This window comes from Panthera uncia (genome assembly GCF_023721935.1).
Source record: "Panthera uncia isolate 11264 chromosome C1 unlocalized genomic scaffold, Puncia_PCG_1.0 HiC_scaffold_4, whole genome shotgun sequence".
NCBI classification, from domain to species: Eukaryota; Metazoa; Chordata; class Mammalia; order Carnivora; family Felidae; genus Panthera; species Panthera uncia.
In genome coordinates this window covers 104207234-104226175 of record NW_026057585.1, presented here as the reverse complement: position 1 = coordinate 104226175, position 18942 = coordinate 104207234, and the positions used below count along the sequence as shown (strand labels likewise).

At 64.9% G+C, this 18942-nt stretch overlaps 2 protein-coding genes across 3 annotated transcripts; one reads left to right on the top strand and one right to left on the bottom strand.

The window, feature by feature from the left end:
• Positions 1-189: 189 nt before the first annotated feature.
• ACAP3 (ArfGAP with coiled-coil, ankyrin repeat and PH domains 3) lies at positions 190-15715 on the bottom strand. Of its 2 annotated transcripts, none has more exons than XM_049618315.1 (24): positions 15069-15715; positions 11378-11435; positions 10562-10681; positions 10297-10350; positions 9110-9168; positions 8194-8377; positions 7684-7728; positions 7453-7548; positions 7294-7368; positions 6593-6604; positions 5865-5977; positions 5725-5776; positions 5378-5478; positions 5189-5300; positions 4676-4884; positions 4526-4595; positions 4295-4389; positions 4010-4212; positions 3757-3864; positions 2558-2656; positions 2241-2461; positions 1964-2073; positions 1751-1861; positions 190-1632 (listed from the first exon to the last, which is right to left on the bottom strand). In XM_049618315.1, the coding sequence occupies exons 1-24, from the start codon at positions 15113-15115 to the stop codon at positions 1485-1487; spliced, it is 2502 nt and encodes an 833-aa protein (XP_049474272.1). In that variant the 5' UTR covers positions 15116-15715; the 3' UTR covers positions 190-1484. The 2 variants fall into 2 exon arrangements, with proteins under 2 accessions (XP_049474272.1, XP_049474273.1); XM_049618316.1 differs by having other exon boundaries at positions 3757-3861.
• PUSL1 (pseudouridine synthase like 1) lies at positions 15707-18893 on the top strand. Its single transcript, XM_049618314.1, is given in 7 exon segments — positions 15707-16589; positions 16758-16907; positions 16996-17166; positions 17977-18028; positions 18110-18272; positions 18402-18461; positions 18464-18893. Coding segments are annotated over 7 exon segments (1035 nt in total). The 5' UTR covers positions 15707-16323; the 3' UTR covers positions 18637-18893.
• The last annotated feature ends 49 nt before the right edge of the window (positions 18894-18942 follow it).

Sequence of the window (18942 nt, the reverse complement as noted above, 5' to 3'; positions counted from 1 at the left end):
AGTCAGTTTCCGCCAAAGAAGCCACAGGTCCCCAGCAGGTCCCCAGCAGGCAGAGGCTGGGTTCTGGCTTACTGTGTCCTTTGGGGGCACTGGTGCTACCCCACTCAGGGCCACCCCTTGGGGAAGGCAGGTGACCCAGAGACACCCCCTCCCCAGCTGAGACAGAGTGGAGTGAGGCGGGTGAGCCAATGACAGGCAGGGGTGCAAGCAGCAGTTTATTAACTGTGATCTGGAGCAGGGGGCGGGTCCTGCCAGCCCGAGGCCCTGATGCAGGTGGTGGGGTGGGAGGTGGGGGCAGAGCTCAAGCAGGGAGAAAGGAGGGAGTTAATTCTGTTCTTTAGGGGTCACGGCCAACAGGCAAGGGAGATGGGGGGGGCGCTTAGTCAGCACCCACCTTGCCGCCAATGGAGCCTCCCTGGACAGTTTTTGCATAGTGACCAGCCAACTGGCCTTGGCCTGACCAAGGATGTAAGTTGGGGAGAGGCCCAGCCACTGCCCCAGGGCTCCAGGAAAGGGGAATGCAGAGCGAACACCTTGGTGGGCCCTGGGGAGTGAGCTGAGGGACCCCTGGGCCCATCCAAGGGCCCAGCTAGAGGAGCGAGGCAGGTGAGGGGCAGAACAGAGCTGCAGGAGCCCCACCCCTCCCCCCCCCCCAGCAGCAGGCAGAGCCGGGCCCGTCCAGGTGGCCCTCGAGAGTCCACAGAGAAAAGACACAAGACAAAGTGAGAAAGAGATCGTTGTAGAAAATCCGCTCAGTCTGTGACAAAGAATGTCGGATGCAGGGGCGGAAAGTGCCAAAGTCCTTTATGCACCGGCTCTGGGCCAAGCGCCTCTGGAGGAGGCAGAGACAGGTCTCGGGCTGCCCAGGACTGGGGCCTGCGTGGCCAGCCACATGGCCTCGGGACGCCCGCGTCCAGCCAGGGCTGAGGCCCCAGGCCACAGCCCACCCCCCACCCCCCTCCGGCACCCGAGAAGCCCAGCCTGGATGCCGGTCACTAAGTGAGGTACGCGGGTTGATTCCCTGGATGGGCTGTCCCCTTCTGCCCTTGAGAGGCGCTGGTGGCCAGCCACCAGCCCCAAGGCCTAGCAGAGGGGCTCTGGGGGTGTGTAGGAGGGACCCAACTAGCAGGTCAGTGTTCCATGGCAGTAAAGGCGGGGGCACGAGGTGACACCGGCCCCAGAGCGGGGGAGGGAGGGTGGTTCTGAGGGGCACAAGGTGACACGGGGCCTTGAGGGTGGTTTGTGACACGAGCGACCCGGGCTCCCGAGGAAGGGGCCACCTGAAGACGTAGGGTCCCCGGGTGTGGCGAGGGGCATCAGATGATGCAGCACCTCCCAGGGGGAAACGTGGGGCTTCAGAAGACTCCGTGCCGGGGTCCCTCTCACGGCCCCGGGGGTCGGGCAGCTCCCGGGAGGGCAGAGCAGGCAGCTGGGGCTCCGGGAAACGGCCGGGGCGTCCCGGGCAGGGCAGGGGCCTGGCCGCCCTAGCTCTCCTCCAGGTGGAGGCTGATGAACTCCTGGATGCACCTGCGGTACTGGAGCTCCGTGGGGCTGCTGCCCGCCAGGGGGCCCGGCTGGCCCGGGGGCGCCTCCGCCTCTCGCATCTCCTCAGCCATGCGGGCCAGCCGGAGCCTGGGGGAGGCGCGGCGTGAGGTGTGGAGGGGCGGGGAGGGCGAGAGCGGACGCGCTCCTTCCCCCAGAGCCCCCAGCCTTCGCGCCCCACCCCCGACGGCCCCCCGTCAGCGCTCACAAAGTGACGATGTCCGCGTTTGCCTCCTGGATGGCGATGCTCAGCGGGTCCTGCTGCTTGTGGTCCAAGGCGTGCTGGTCGGCCCCCCGCTTCAAGAACAGGCAGACCTGACTGAAGAAGGGTGGAGGGGACGGGTCGGGGCTGGCCAGGGGCGGGAGGAGGTGGCCCCAGCCCCCCTTCCCTGGGCGGGCAGGAGGGGCGCCAGAGACTCACCCCGTGCGTCCCAGGAGTGTGGCGTGGTGCAGCGGCGCCCTGCCCCGGCTGTCTCTTTGGTTCACGTCTGCTCCGTTTTGCAGAAGGAATTCACAGACAATCAAGGAGCCCTGGGGAGCCGAGTACAGTCAGGTTAAGCTGAGGAAATGGCTCCTGTCTGATCTCCGGGAGGTGTGGGGGGGGGGGGGGGGCACAAGGGCCCCTTGTGTGGGCGCCGGAAGAAAGCGGGCTCTGAAGATGCACCTGTGCCCTGTGCCACCCCCCTGCGCCTGCTCACCCCCAGCACAGCCTGCACCAACGGCGTCTTGCCCTCGTCCTCCGCGTCGGCCCAGTTGACCTCTGCCCCGTGCGCCAGCGCCATGGCCAGCGCTCGGAGGTCTCGGGTTCGCGCCGCTCGGTGCGCCAGTAGACCAGGGTGCAGCTCGCGCACGTCCGCCAGGCCCCAGGCCTCTGCTTCTCCATCCGCCTCCCCGCTGGACTCCTCCGACTCTGCACCCTCTACGGGGAGAGGTGCTGCGGTCAGGGGCTGTGACCAGGCCGGGGGTGGGACTGGGGAGGGCCGGGGAGGGGACGGGGGGGGGGGGGCACACCCACCCTCCTCAGTGACGCTGTCCACAACAGAGCCTGCGCCAAAGGCCAGAACGTCAGAGCTGCCATCAGAGCTGCCTCCTAAGCCACTGTCGCTGCTCAGACCTGCGGGGTCCGGGGACAGAGGGGGTCCTTAGAGCTCCTGACTCCTGCTGGAGCCCTGCGGGAAGGCTGGAAGCCCCATCCATCCTCCAGGGACAGGATCTGCTGCCACGAGGGGAGGGGAGCCCTGCCTAGGATGGGGGGTGGGGTGGGGAGGGGAGAAAACCAAGGAAGGGCTCAAAGGAGCCAAAGTAACGCATCAGAGAGCACAACACCAGGGGAAGCCACCCCCCACCCCCCAGCAGGTCAGCCCTGGCAGGATGGATGGGCGGAAGCATGACCACGCACAGAGGATATTCAGCCCTGTCTGTGCTGAGTGCACCCTGGGAGGTCACTGTGCAGCAAGGGGTCTTTGCCAAGCCCTGGGACACCCCCACCTCCTCTCCCCCTCCCCCACTATGCTGAGTGAAATCTCAGCTGGCTTACCCAAGGGCAGCCCCAGGCTTAGGAATGGTGAGGCAGCGCCCTCTGCCGCCTGAGGGCACGCCCTTGTCACCCCCAGCAGCCCTGTCTGTTCTTGGCCTGGGTCCACGCCTTCTGCCTACACTGCCCAGAAAGGCTCTACAAGTGCTCCAGACCACTGGGTGCTGGTAAATCGTTAACAGGAAGCCCTTGGCGGGAAACCCTGCTTGTAGCATGTGGCCCCCAACTCCAAGAGGGGCTGGGAAGGGTGCACAATTCTCTCAGGGGCTGGCTCCAGCACACAGCTGTCCAAGGCCCCCAGCATGCACATGCGCGCGCGCACACGTACCTTTATGCCTATGCGCACATCCAGCCACACGCCCACATACACTCCAATGTGCGCGCCGCGCACACAATTCATACACATCACTCTCGAGGATCAGGGCCTCGGTCTCCAAGTCAGTGGCCAAGTAACCCCAGACCCTTGAGATGCTATCTCAACCTTATCCCTGCTTGACCCCTAAATTCTCCCCAGCCCCAGCCCAGTCCTTCCTGCAAAAAACGCCTGTCCCTCTGGTCTCCGAGCACATGGCTAAGGCTGTCCACACTCATCCACCTCAAGATGAGCATGCCTGGCCCTGCTCTGCTGGCCTCACTGAGGGGAGTCGGGTGACAGGGGCCAGGGCCCCCACGGCACTTACTCCGTGGACCGGCTGCAGCAGCCCCAGCATCGAAGTAGGAGAAGAGAGAGTCCAGCTCATCCGGGCAGAAGAGAGAGTCCCTCCGGAACTTGCGCTCCACAGCACCTGCTGCGGGGAGGTGGGGAGACTGAGACCCAAGGCGAGGTAGGGTGCCCAAGTCATGCCGGTAGTCCCTGCCTCCCTCCTCCTCCCTGCTGGAGCCCGTCCCTGACTCTGCGTGGGCACGTGAGCTAAGGGAGCAGCCTGCTGGCACCTGAGGACAGAGCAGCCACAGAGGGCAGGATGGGCTCCAGCCGGACCTTGCGGCGGGCAGCGGGGACCCGGGGGGAGCTGTGGTGGCGCTGGCACTTCTGCGCCCTCCAGGGCCGGGGGACGTCCCGGGCTGGTGCCGACGGTGGCTTCCGCAGGAACTTCTTCTCCACATACTTGTCCTTGATCCAGGCCTCCTTGTCCTGCCTGCACCAGGGACGGCCGTGAGGCTGCACCGCGTGGGTGGGGGCTGCCCTGGCCCCGTCTAGGCTGCCCCCCCCCACCTCACCTAGGGCTGCTGGCTGTGGGCTTCCTGCCACCTGGCCCCTCACACTGAGCCTCGTAGATCTGGTTCACGGTGCTGTTTCCGAGCTCACACATCAGCTAGCAGGAGAAGGGGTGCGCAGCATCAGCCCCAGGTCCTGCCCCTCCCTCTCACCCCCGCCCCCAGGCTTGCAGACCCGGCTCCTGCCGCAGCCGCCACCCCCTGCCAACGGTCTGAGATGGCCTTCCTACGTACCTTCAGCAGCTCTGGCTCCCATGAGTCCAGGGTCAGGGACCGCACCTTGGAGCAGTGGACACCCAGGCTCCTGGGAGGTGAGGAGGCAGGGGTGAGTCAGGGCGTGGCTCTACCCCAGCACCTCAGCCCCCGCCCACCCAGTGGGCGCACCTGTGGATGCCGGAGCACTCGATGCAGAGCAGCACCCCCAGGTTGATGCTGGCCCAGCGGGGATCCGGCTGGCCACAGTCCCCACACTGGCTATTGCCAGCCACGTTCTGCACACGCTGCAGCACGCTCTCGCCCTTGACGCTGCGCTCCCGCGAGTCCGTAGCAGAGTCGATGCTGCTCGTGGATGGAGACGCCGTGCGGTCCAGCCTCTGGGGATGGTGTGAGGGGCCACTCAGCCCTCAGGAGTTCCAGCCTCGGTCGCCCCGGTGGGCCCCCTCTCCCCCCCCACCCCCACCCAGAGATGCCAGCACAGGCTAGGACGCCTGCAGCGTAAGCCTGCGTGTCCGTGTGTGCACGCATACTCGCACGCACGTACACACGACGCGCACACCTACGTGTGCATGAGCACGTGCTCACACTCACACGCACGCTGGCACGCGGCCTGCAGGGGCTGCCTCTCTGCAGCACGCAGGCACGTGTGCACACACGTGGAGGGTCCCGAGAGGGCCGCACCTCACTGTAGCAGCTGTCCGGGCTCTCCCGGTAGGCAGAGGCGATGCTGGCCTGCACAGCTTGAACCCAGGCCTGCCGCAGCTTCTCTGAGTCGGCCTGCAGCATGCAGCTCCTAGGGGAAGGGGACCATCAGGCCGGGCGGGCGGAAGGGCTCCCTCCTCCACCCCGCCCCGGGTTGGGCCTCCTCACTTGGTGGGTGACACGACCTCAAAACAGAACCTCCGTTCGATGTCCTCACATGGCTTCACGGAGCACAGACGGAGGTCATCCACCACCACGGTGAGCACGTCCTGCGGGCAGCACCACCGGGGCCCTCGCGCTCAGCACGCAGCCCTGGCCCTGCGCTGACCACCCGTTTATCGCTCCATTTTAGAGACACAGACCATCTGAGACCCAGGTGGTCTCTGCCCTCGGGCGGCCCATTCAGGCTCAGCGTCCTCAACCCTGTGCAACCCCCGCCGCCCAGCCCGCCCCGGGGTCCAGGCGGGGAGGGGCCCGGCTGTCACTGACCCAGCCCCAGCAGCCCTGAAGCGCACCTTGAGTTTCTTCTGGTAGACCAGCTGGCTGTTCTGGATGGAGAACCAGCGCCTGGGCAGGTGGATGGGCCAGGAGGGGGTCAGGCAGGGCCAGCCCCCTGTCTAACCCCGCAGACCCCCTGAGCAGGCCCCTCCCTCACCGGTTCCACGTCTTGAAGGCATTACTGGCCCTCTTGAAGAGGTAGCCCTCCATCACCACACCGCTGGGCGCGTCCACATCAAACTCCACTTTGGGCTCATCGTAGGAGAAGTCCTGGGGGTGGTTGGAGCCCAGCCCCCAGTGAGTGCCCGGCCTGGCTGCGAGGACACTGCTGCCCTGCCAGGCTCCCCCAGAGCCAACGCTGAGGTGGGGCACTCCTCTGACCCCAGCACGGACCTTCACCCTGAAACCCCACTGAGGCCAGACGCCTCACACTACAGCTGAGGGCCCCAGCCCACACCCCCAGCCTTGTGGGGCCAGCAGGCTCTCGGATCAGGAAGGAAGCTTCCTGCCCCCATCCTGAGTCCCCCATTCACGTTGCCAGCTGGGCCTGCTCCAGCCAGCCTGACAGAGAGCTCCATTCACAGAGACTGAGGAGACACTGGGCGTTGTCCTGTGTGTCCGGCGGCAGGAGAGGAGGCCCGGCCACCTGCTCCCCTGGCTGAGTGGGGGCAGAAAGGGACAGCTGCTGCTGTTCCCGCGGGGGATGCAGTCCAGCTCAGCCCAAGTCCCCGCTGGTGCCAGCCGCAGCCGCGTGCTCGCAGCAAAGTGAGGTGTCCTTGGTGCTGAAGCTCTGCGGGGCGGGGGAGGGCAGAGGCCCCGCCCTGCCTGCTCAACTGCTCCCCCCCCCCCCCCGCCCATTCCCTCCCCCAGGGCACTCCCACTCACCTGCAGCAGCGTCTGAGGGGGCCAGGAGCAGGAGGGGGTGCAAAGAGGGAGAGAGAGCCGATGAGTGGGCTCCCAGTGGTCTGGGAACAGTCACTCCTACCTGCAGCCCACCTCTCTACCCTGGGGCTGTCTGGGCAAGAGCCAGCAACTGAGGCCTCAGAGACCACCACTGGCCTCAAAGGAAGGAAACCCCGGGTCCCCGCTCTAGCCCCAGCCCCAGCCCCAGCATCTGGAACCCGGATGGGCTGGCTCACCTGCCCACCCAGGGCTGGCCTCTAAGTGACCCCTAAGTGACCGATGCCCCTCCTACTCTGCCGTTTGAGGCTCCTAAGAATGGAGACCTCTCTGGAGAGAGTGGGCAGCTCAGTCGGCTCAGTCGTTAAGCATCCGACTTCAGCTCAGGTCATGATCTCACGGGTTCGTGAGTTCAAGCCCCGTGTCAGGCTCTGTGCTGGCAGCTCGGAGCCTGGAGCCTGCCTCGGATTCTGTGTCTCCCTCTCTCTGCCCCTCCCCCACTCGTGTTCTGTCTCCCTCAAAAATAAATAAACGTTAAAAAAATTTAAAAAAACAAACAAACAGAGACCTCTCCTTCTGAGCACACATTTGTAAGCGAAGCAGTGTGGGCAGGCCTGGGGGAGAGGGGTACTGGCTTCTTGGGGTCCCCCTTCCATGCACGGAGGTCAGGGGGTGCAGGGCCTCACCCGCTGCTGGATGGCAGCATGCTTTCGCTCCATCTCACGCTTTTCCACCGCCGAGTCGATCACCAGCTGGTCTAGCTGTGGGGGAGGGGCACCAGGGAGGGGCATGAACATTCTTCCTGAGACCTGGGTCTTGGGTCTCGCCCCACCCCGCGGGCTCACCTCGGCTGCCAGCTTCTTCATGTAGGGGTCCAGCTGGTGCAGCAGGCTATAGCCCTGCTGGAAGAAGCTGTGCTGGGCGTGCATGAAGGACAGCATCTGTAGGCAGGGGCGGGGGGGGCACAGGTGGGACCAGGCCCCCAGGGGCCCAGCAGGTGCACTCACATCCCCTGCATCTCACGGCCTGTACTCAAGGCCAATGCCCCCCCCCACCCCTACCAACCAGTCACTCACAGAATCCAAGATCTCAAACTTCTTCTTGGCCTGGAGTACGTTGATCTGCCAGGGGAGGGGTGAACGGGTGAAGGGTGTCAGGGACGAGGCAGCCCATGGACTGTCCCTTACCGCAGAGTCCTCTCAGGCTTGCTTGTGGTTCCCTGAGACCCCCAGCTCATCTTCAGCTCCCTGCACTTGTGCCAGCCTCACCCTCCCACGGTCAAGGAGTCCCTCCCCACGTCAGGACCGTGGGTTCCTCCCACGGGCAAAGCCAGAAATTCTCAGACCTGCTCCCAGGCCTTCCAAGGCCCCCTCCGCAAGATCTTCAAGGCCTCAGCCCCACCCCTGTCCCCGGCCCACCCTTGCCTGGGCACCCCGCCACCCTGTCCCTTCCCAAGATCTGGCATCTCGGGTTTTCTGGAGGCAGAGGGGCCCCTCCGAGCAACAGCTCTGTCTGTCTGTCTGTCGGAATACAGAGCAGCCTCCACCCCCTTCCAGGCCACAACTGCTCTGTGCCCAGCCGCTGACCTGGAGCACATAGTCTAGTGCCAGGTGACGGAAACACTTCCGGGTGAGGGTCAAGGCACCTGTGGCCTCCTCCACCTCGTGGGGCCGGTGCCGTGGGGCCTGGGCATTCCTCACGAGGGACAGCTCCATGTCCTCCCGAACTTTGTCAAACTGTTTCTTGGTCTCCTTGAATTTCCGCACATCCCTGAGGGCCAGCAGGTGTCAGGCCAGGGTCTTGGGAGGGGTGCATGTAGGGTCTCCCACGTCCATGAAATGCTCTCCCTCTACTTGTGCCCACTCTGTGCCCCCAGGCAGGGCCTCCCTTCCCCACCTGCCTGTCTCGGCACCCCACCCCCCAGCTACGGCTCTCCTCCTCCTTCTCCTTCTCTCCCCTCCCCTATTCTCCTCCTCCTCTTCCTCCTCTCCCACCAGGGCCCCTCCCATGATCCAGGGCCTCCCCCTGCCCTTCACCACCTCACTCCCAGGACCAGTCCAGCCTAGGGAGACCCTCTGCCTCACCCTGGACCCGACTCAAACTCAGATTCAATTCTACATCTTCACCTGGGGGGGGCCACAGGCACCCCAACTGCACATGAGGCATAGAGGTCAGGCCTCAGTGCAGCCCCCACCCCTCCCACAACCTTAATGCCTTCTATAGCCCACCCTCACTCCTTGCCCGAGGCCCTCCTGGCTACCCTGTGTGCACCTTGACCCCTCACCCTGCCCTCCAGGCACTGTTTCCTTGACCCCAGGCCTGTCCTACCTCCAAGCCTTGGCTCCTGCTGAGTCCCCCACCCACAGTCTTGAAGGCAGGCCCCAGGATCCCCCCTCCCAATCAGGCGTAGCTGTATCTGCTCCCTGTGCTACCACAGGTGCCACCACCAGCCCCTCCCAGGGCCAGCAGAGGCCAGGCCACAGGGCTCTGGGGGCCACTCACTCTTTGACGAAGTTGTGCAGTTGCTGCCGCACAGACCTCTGGGCCTGGTCAAACAGGATCTGTGGGCCAAGGTGGGGGCGGTGGGGTTAGGGCTCCAGGGACCAAGCCCCTGTCACTGCAGATGAGGACCAGGGAAAGCCCTGCCCAGCCCTGCTTGGGCTCCAGCTGTTTGCCCCCCCCCCCCCCCGAGCCAGCCTCACAGGGTCCAGGGGACTGGGCGTGGCCCCAGGCCTGGGTTGATGCCCAGAGGCCACAGCTGTGCCTACCTGCCCATCTCCCCCACTGGGCTCTCAGCCAAACTAGAGACCAGAGCACCACCCCATGCCAACCCAGGGCAGGCATACACAAGACACGGCCTCCCGGCCCTGGGAGGCCACCTCAAGGATGGCCAGGCCTACAGGAGAAAGAACAGGATTAGAGCCCAGAGCTTCCAAGGGACTCGACCTAGGAACAGGTCAGGGGTCCCTACAGCGCTGACCAGACCCATAGTCAGATCCCTCCCAACATGGGAGGAGGGCTGGGCCCTAAATGGGAACAGACAGACTGACAGACAGTGCAGAATGAGCTATCCTGAGCTGGTTTATTTCTAAACTTCCCCTGCGGGGGTGGGGCTCCTTGTTTAGTCTGGGATCTGGTTCCCAAGCCAGGGTCTGACCACCCACATGTGCCTTGGGCCCTATTCTGTGTGTCCTGTGCTGGGGGCTCTGAGGGGCTTGAGGTCACCAGACCCAGCCTGGGTAGCAATGAGATTGGCAGTTAACCAGGGGACATGGGGTCAGCCTAGGAGATACTTCTGCCGCCTGGCCAGAGACCCCTGCTCAACTGGGGGACCCTGGACCAGCCTCTGAGACCCCATTGCCCTCAGGCCTCGACTATGCTGCCACCTCCTCCCACCCCCAGGATCCAAATAACCTCCCCACTGCCTGGCCCTCACCTGGGATGCAGCAGAGCACCTCAGTGATGTTCCCCCCACCCCCACAGACTGGAAGAATAGGAACGTGGCTTCCCAGCAGCCCGCCAGCTCAGCTCCCTCTGAGCCAGCTGACAGCCGTTCCAGGCTGGGCGGGGCCTGCGGGGAGCCGGCGGGGGGGTGGGGGGGGGGTGGAGGGGGCGCCTGGGATGGGAAGCCAGAGGGATGTGCCCTTGGACAGGCCCCCATACCTCACCGCACTGTGGCCAGGGCTTACCATGTGGTAGTTGACCATCTCCTGCAAGCTGTCTCCAAACCTCTGCAGACATTCCTAGGGGGAGGCGGGGTAGGGGAGACCCCTTGCTCAGATGAGACAGCTGTGTTCCCAGGGTGGCTGGCACCTCCTCACCCACAGGTATCCGAGCCGCCCACCCCTGCGGCCCAGCACAGATGCCCACCTGCTCCCAGGGCCTGGGCACAGTCAAGGGGCTGCCTGCCTGTGCCACCCCTGTCTAGAGGTCAGAGATCAGCCGCCCCCTCACCGAGATGACGGTGTCGCCCTGGCACTGCTGGGACAGGTCTCGAACACCACTCACGAAGAGCCTGTTGGTCGTGACATAGGCCTTGCCAGCCTCGATCATGCCACTGCACAGCTTGACCAGCTACGGATGACGGAAGGAGCCACATTCTCATGGCCTGCAAGGGGCGGCCCTCGCCTCCTCCAAGAGATCAGGCCACAGAGGCGGGAGCCCCCCAGGGCCCATCGGGGCCCGGGACGCAGCCGTGCGAGCCAGCCCTCCCTGTGACCCACCTGGAGCCGGGAGGGCAGCAAGGTGCCGGGTGCGTCTTGGCTCCAGAGCAGAAGGCTGGAGCAGGACAGCGAAGCCCAGACTGGGGAACCCAGGGCCCAGGTGGGCATGTGGTCCTAGCCAGGGGGCTGGCAGGACCAGCCAGTGAGGGTGCTCAGGGATGCTACCCCTCCCTCCTCCCTCTTCTCCTCCCCTGCCCCTGTCCTCGGGCCCCCAACCCAGCCACTCAATAGCACCCTCCCCACCCCGTCCCTAGTAACAATCCCCACCCCTCGCCCAAAAGATGGCAGCGGGGACTCACCAAGGCCTACCCCCTCTTGACAGGAGACACACGTGTGCCGCACGCGCCCCCTGGGACAGGTATGATAGGTAGGGTACAGCCGGGGAGAACGAGGCACAAACCCAGAGGGAGGGGCCAAGCCCTGATCACACACGCACACACACACACACACTCATACACGAGCCTGTGTGTGAGCCAGGTCAGGGCCAGGCACGGGGGCAGAGAGAGCAGCCCAGGACCCTCCATTGACCCCTGGGCCCCGCCTTCACCTTGTCTAGTTTTGCCTCGATCTCCACCACGTCTGTTTCCACCTCGTCAATAGTAGCCCTGCAACAGGAACACAGGTGGCTGCAGACCCGCCAAGCCACAGCGCCCCCAGCCCCACGCACCTCTCCGGGAGGGTCTGCAGTGAGAAGGGGCCGCTCGGCTTAGGCCACCCGCTCCCCTCAGCCCACTCGCTGTCCTACGCTCCTCAGACACGAGGAAATAGAAGCCGGCAAAGGCCGATGCCCCCTGGGCAGAGGGTGTGGGACTGGGACCCAGGTCCAGCTGACTCCAGAGCCGCCCAGCACCCACCACCACTCCCATCAGAGAGAGGCCCAGTCGGCTGTGATGGCAGCTGGCTGCTGTGGCCCCAGGGAGAGAAGGTCATCAAGTCCCTGAGGACAGAAAGAGGGGCTGCTGGTCACCCTCCTGGCCTGGCCACTCCAGGGCTGAATTGACCCCAGATCCCACCTAGGTCCTAGGGAGCCTGGGGCCAGCCAGTCTCAGGGCCCGTAAGCATGGGCCAGCTGCTGTCTCCGGTCCCGGCAGATTATGAGACCCCAGGATAACTGTTGGACGGGTGCCCCCTGACTCCTCCAACCTCGGAATACCAAACAGCACAGTCTGCTCAAAGGGAGTGGTGGGTCAGGCCTCAGAGGAGCCCACTCCCACCGGGACAGCCTTACAATGGGGCTGCCTCAGGGAGGGAAGAGTTAACGAATGACATCACCAGAGAAGCCACAGACGGGAGAATCCCCGGAAGGCAAGGCAGATGGATCTGGCACGTGACCCCCTCCCCGTGTTCTGGGAACAGGAAACAGGGAAAGAGGGCCAGGATCCTGGCCCCCCCCCCCCAACCCACTCAGCTGGTGAACTGGGCCCATCTGGCCTCCAGGGGATGAAGGACAACGGGGACTCAGGGTCGGGGCTGACAACAGGGCCAGAGGTGAGAGGCAGAGCTCCAGGGACAGGTCTTAGGTCAGGGTCAGGCAGAGCAAAGGCCACCCAGGTCTAGTGTCCCCCCCCCCCCCCCCCCCCGCCCCCATGGCCAGCGGGGGGGGGGGGGGGGGGGGTGGGCGCTGTGTTCCAGTGTTTCCTAGTCCCTCACATGCCTACAATTTGGAGTTGTGGGGAGGATGCCAGGCAGCCCCAGCCAGCGACTTTGGAAGTTCCCCACCGCACTCACTCCCTGGCAGGACACGGGCTCCTCTCTGAGTGCCATCCCTTCCAGTGGGGCTAAGGGGACTCTGAGTTCCAGAGAAGGTACGAGACACGCACCGGGAGTGGATGCTGCAGCAGGAACCCTGGCTGCCCCAACCGTCCTGAGCCGCTGCACAGAGAGCTGCTGCCTTTGGGCAAGGCCGGTGGAGGGTGGGGGGGGGTCCCCCACAAGGGTGGGGCTGCACCAGATGCTGATGAGTGTGCTCATGGGAGTCAAGTGGGTGCTCAGCAGAGAGCAAAGCACCAACACCCTGTCCTGGGAGCCCTGGCCCCCAAGGACCCGAGACCTCCTTTCCTGTCCCCCCCCCCCCTCCAGGATTTCTTCAGCAGCTTGTATGACAAGGAGGAGGGTGAGGCAGGCTCTCCCACCAAAGCCATGACTCAGCGCCTGAAGCCCCACCCAGGGGAGGGGGCACTAAGAACTAGGGGGCTGCGCCTCCAGGCCTGTCTGGAAGAGTCTGGACTCTCCCACGTGCATCCCAAGGCTGTGGGGCTCTCTCGAGGCCAAGAGCATGTAGGCAGGGTCCTTCTTCCCAGGTCTGAAGCCACCTGGCCTCACATCACTGGCCACAGCCTCCCACCCAGCCCCACTCTGGCTCATCTCAGGCCTGCCACCGGAAGTCCCTGTGGGGGAGGAGACAGTGGACCCCCAAGAGAACCTCAACGCCCTGTTAAATCACAGCCCAACCGCCAAACCAACACGGTGTAGCTTCTACGATCCAAGGTTCAGATGAATCTCCTCAGCCCCCCTCCCAGGCCCAGCTGGGCACTTTCCAGGGGTAGCCCCTCCCTGCCAGAGGAAGCATGGCAAAACCCAGGCAGCCACTGCACCCACCGTGAGCCACAGTGGTGGCAGACCAAGCTAGTGGGAGGGAAGGCCAGGAGGTGAATGCGATGCCAGTGCCCCCAGTCCGACAAGGCAAGGTGGGCCTGGACCCCTCCACTCCGGGGGAGAAGGACCATGAGGTTTCTGAGCAAGCGGGGAGGGTGAGGCTAGCGTGCCTCAGCCAGGACCAAGACCCTGGCTATGTCTCCCCCTACGGCCTGGGTCCTGGAGGGCAGTGGGTGGTGGGGGGGGGCCCACGACTGTAGGTGCCTGAGTTGCTCACACCCCCTCCCTCAACCAGTCAGCAACAGAAGATGGGTGAGCGCAGAGGGTCCCCCCAGCCCCTCTGCCTGGGGCCCCTTCCTGGACCGACCCCTGACTCCTCATCCGTAGCCTCCCCAAGCCTTTGTGACTCTCTGTCCCTGTGTGACGGTTGTGCAAGGGACCCAGGGGGAAGAGCACCAGGGCTGAGGCTCACCGGTCCATCCACACACAGGTCCTCATGCCAGCACACCCAAGACCCAGCAGGCACACACACGCATGACCAAGGACACATGTACACAGAAGCATGGTAGAAACACTCACGTGCAATCAAATGTGCATGCAGGCAGTGGCACAGAGTACACACACACACACTCAAATATGTATACACGATACACACAGATGTACAGATACATATGCCTACTGTCAGAATACACGTGTGTTTAGTGCCAGAACTCATATGTGCATGATAAACACGTAGTACGTGTATACATCCGTGTACATATCCACACAGAGAGGTTACTAAGTGACACGTGCACACGCACTCACGCAGGCACACACCTATCCCTGGTCTGCATGTACACATCAAACATGCCAGCCCAGGGGTGCGGCCCACCCACACATTCACATCCAGGATCTGGCACCTCAAGGGAGGGTCCAGAGGAGCAGAGCTCACGCATATGCACCAGAACACAAGCATATGCACCTGCCACACAGAGGGTGCTTCGTGGTGCACGTGGGTGAGCCCACCTGCACTACCAGGAAGGACTAAACAGACAAGCCCAGGGCTGGGTACAGGGCAGGACCCCCACCCGAAAATCCCACCCAGTCTGCTCAGCCTAGGGCCCACACCTCCAGGCCCCTAGGTCACCCCTGCCAAGCAGCCAGCCCTACACTGAAGCGTGGCTCCTGCTGCCTGACCCCCATGCACTGCTTTGGGCACAGGGACCAAGACACATTCCAGGGACTGACGTTCCTGGCACCCAGGCCACCCCGGCCAGAGAAGGTCCGCAGGGCCAGGAGGGCCTCAGCCCCGTGCAGGTGGCCAGCTCGATGGTGCAGACACAAAGCGGGGGTGGACACTCCCACGGAAAGGTGGCTGTACCGGCGGCCACCCCACCCCCACGCGCGCACTCTCCGCGCGAGGTGACCGGCACAAGGGGCATCTTTTGTTCAAGGCCTTTGGGCCCGGGGCTGCGGGCTTTGTCCGAGGCGGGGTCCTCCAGCTCCCGCGCCCCCCCCCCCCCGGCTCCCCTGCCCCCGCCCCAAGGCGGCGACGACGCCCCCCCCCCCCCGCCCCGTGCGCCCACCCTCGGCGACCCCGGGTGCCCCGAGGGGGCGGCGACCCCCGCCGACCACAAAGGGCCGCGCCGCCCCTGGGGGCGCACCTGAAGCGCGGCGAGTCCTTGATGCACTCCTCGAACTCCACCGTCATGGCTGCGGCGGTGCGCGGCGCTCACTGACACGAGGACCGCGGCGCCCCGAGCGGCATCCCCGGCCGGCCCGCTCGCTCCTCCGTCAGCCGGCCCGCCCGCGCCGCGCTCGGCGCCCGCCCGCCCCGGAATGAGGCCGCCGCGCCGCCGCCCCGCCCCGCCTGTCACTGCCGGGGAATGTCGCCAAAGTCCGCCGCCCGCGCGCGCCGCCGGCTGTCACGGCTGGGGAGCGTCGCCAATGTTCGCCGCCCGCGCTCGCCTCCCGCTGTCACTGCCGGGGAGCGTCGCCCAACTCCCCTCCCTGCGGCCACGGCCACGCCTGGCTCCGGCCCGGACGCCCCGTCGTCCTGCCGCCCCGTTCCCAGGCCACCGCGGGCTGGGAAGAGGGTCGGGCCCAGCGACAGTCGCCGGTCCGCGAGGGGCGGGGAGGGCGCGGGACCGCCCGCTCCTGCGAGGCGGCCGTTACGCAAGTCGGGGCGTTTGCGAAAACCGCTTGCGCGGATCGTGGGCACGGACCCACTCCAGGACGGTGGGAAGTGGGTGAGCGGGCGAGAGGACGGATGAAAGAGCGCCCGTCCGCGGGAGCCCCTCCCGGGTGCCACTGTCCGAATCCGATCCACGCGCTCCTCAGCCCGCTGGCAGTTTGCACCCGCTCCCTAAGTCCGGCCCCTCCCCTGCTCTGGCCTTCGGCGGCCTTGGGGCGAGCGAGGGCCTTGCAGGGAGGAAAGCTAAGGCGCAGGCGCAGCCGGGGGGCGTGGCCAGGCTGCTTCCGTGCGCGCGCGCAGGGCACACACGCGGATCTGCTCAGCCTGGCCCTTCTCGACCGGTCCTGGCTCTGCCGACTCCAGCCATGGGCCCTGCCGCAGCCTCGGTGAGGGCGCGCTACCTCGTGTACTTCCAGTACTTGGGCACGGAGTTCAAGTACGTCTTCAGGACCTCCCATCCATGCCCGCGGCCTCCAAGTGTATCCCGGCATCCTAGGTGGGGCCGGGGAGGTGGCGGGGGAGCTAATTTAGGACTCGACGCCTGGGAAGGGAACGGGCTTGTGCGGGGCGGGCCTCCGTCAGCTAATCTGAGCCCGCCTCTGCCCGCAGCGGGGTCGCGGCCATCAGGGGCTCCCAGCGCGCCATCGGGGTCCAGAACTACCTGGAGGTGAGCTCCGCCGGCCACCCCCTCAGAATGGAAAGAGGGAGACCCGGGGAATGGGCAGATGGGAGCCGCCGGGTCTCTGGGCTCCGGCCTTCGCCCTGCGCTGCCCACCCCGCCCCAGGCGGCTCTGTCCTCGCAGGAGGCTGCAAAGAGGCTGAATTCGGTGGTGCCGGTCAAGTTCACCATCTCCAGCCGCACGGATGCTGGAGTCCACGCGCTGAGCAACGCGGCTCACCTAGACGTCCAGCGCCGCTCAGGCCAGCCCCCCTTCTCCCCCGAGGTCCTGGCTGAAGCTCTCAATGCCCACCTGAGGCACCCGGCCATCCGGTGAGCACCTGTCTGCTGTCTCCAAACTGGTCCACTGTGGGTGGAGACCACGAGTCAGGAAGGACTTGGTGTCTGCACAGAACTTGGGAATGATGGAGATACCAAGGGGACACTTGGGTCCATGGGTGCATAGGGGTCATTCTGGTATGCCTGATCGTGCTCCCGCAGGGTACTGCAGGCCTTCCGAGTACCCGCTGACTTCCATGCCCGCCATGCTGCCACATCCAGGACCTACCTGTACCGCCTGGCCACCGGCTGCCACCGGCCCGATCAGCTGTCTGTGTTTGAACGAAACCGATGCTGGGCACTACGGGCAGGGTGAGCGTGGATGTGAGGGAGCAGGAGAGGGTTGCCAGGCACACCTGGCTGGCTACTCCCTCCTGACCACTCACCTGTCTCCCTGCAGCAGCTTGGATGTAGATGCCATGCAGGAGGCTGCCCAGCACCTTCTAGGGACACATGACTTCAGTGCCTTCCAGTCAGCTGGCAGCCCAGCCACGAGCTCAGTGCGCACACTGCGCCGAGCTTCTGTGTCCCCTGACCTAGGCAGCCCCTTTGTCCTCCCCCAGGAGAACAGGTAATGAAAAGCACCTTGCACACTGGCCAGAGGCTGGGGGAGCTGGATTTAGATTTAGCACCTTCCTTGGTGAGGGTGGTGCAGGACACAGCTGGAGTTGGGTGCCCATCAGCAACCTCACAGGGGAGATGCTAGTCAGCTAAGTGGCATGGCCCCAACAACCATGAACCTACAGCTGTGCCCTCCCCGCCCTGGGCTGGGGTCCTGCCACACTGGGAACAGAGAATGCTTTCTCCAAGGGCTCCCAGCCCTGTCCAGCCACGGCTTGTGGACTAGTAGATGGATCTTGGCAGCTGCTGAAAACACTTTGCTGGAAGAGAAGCACCAGGCCAGTGGTCCCAGCACTACCTGGCAGGCGGTTGGTTCCACTGTTTCTGGGGCCTCTGGCCAGATGTCGGCTGTTGGCTTCCCAAACCTTCTCAGTCTGAGCCTGCACTGAAGGGAGGAGGAACTTCTGCGTGATCAGCTGAAGAACCCCTACCCTGGGCCTTGGGTCTCTGGTAGATGAGTTGGTCATGCTCACCTCCCTGCCCCAGAGCTGCCCTAGGACCTGTGCCTCAGCAGCACCTCCACCGGAGAGCCCGGTCTCCACTGCCTAGGCCTCTCAGAAGGCTCTGCAGCCCCTCCCGTTCACAAGGTCTCTCCCAGCAGCTTCACTTGAGGGCAGGGTGGCCAATGGAAGCCCCTAGGGTGGAAGAGAGAGTGGAAGCCAGTCTTTCCTAGCTCCCTCCCCCTGCCCCCCTCTTCTGGGGCCACAGTGCAGACTGGGGGTTGTCCTGGCCCAGGCGTCACAGGTGCCTCTATCTCTAGGTTGCAGTTCTGGAACCTGGAGTTTGAGAGCCAGTCCTTTCTGTACAGACAGGTGGGTTTTGCCTGGGCCTCCAGGGGTGGGGGCGGACCCGAGGAGCTGGGTCACTATGGCAGTCTTGGCCTCGGATTGCAGGTTCGGAGAATGACAGCTGTGCTGGTGGCTGTGGGGCTGGGAGCTCTGATGCCCGCTCAAGTGAAGGTGATTTTGGAAAGCCGGGACCCCCTCGGCAGACACCAGACACGTGTGGCCCCGGCCCACGGCTTATTCCTCAAGTCCGTGCAGTACGGGAGTCTCGGTAAGGGTAGACAGCCTGGAAAAGTCCCTGCATGCACCCCAATGACTGAGCCCCTCCCAAGGTGGGGTGCTTGATGGGAGGAGGGGCTCCTGGTAGCAGCACAGCTGCAGCTCTCCTCTGTCCTAACAGGTGGGAATCCAGCCTGTGTTGAGCAGGAAAGCCAGGGCCCTGGAGGCAAGGAAGCCCCAACCAAGTTGGACAAAAAGTCTCCAGCTGCTCCCAAAAGCAGGCAGCCTGGAGTGAGGGGTCTCCTTCCCTTGGGCCCTTAGCCCCAAGCCATACTCCTGACCCGGCCCCTGTGATCAAGTTCCCAGTAGGGAGGGAGGCTGAGGGGGCTCGCCTTAGGGAGCGGGGAGGGCCTTGACAGGCAGAGGCTCTGCAGCCCAGAGGAAGCTGTGGCCTGGACAGGCCCAGCCCCTGTAGAAAACCTCCTGTGCCCTGCAGGATTCACCACATGGGAGGCACAGATAATCCCCAGATGCCCAGGTGAGATCAGGGCAGCTGTGACATACTAGGCCCTGCCACTGGACCCTGCCCAGCTCTGCATGCCATGGAGCAGGAGGGACCAGCACTTGGCCATCCGGAGCCACAGCAGGCTTCCTGCCTCCCACTGGCCCGTACCTTCCAGAAATCCCCACCTTCCTGGGTACCCCGATCTGCCCCAGGTGGG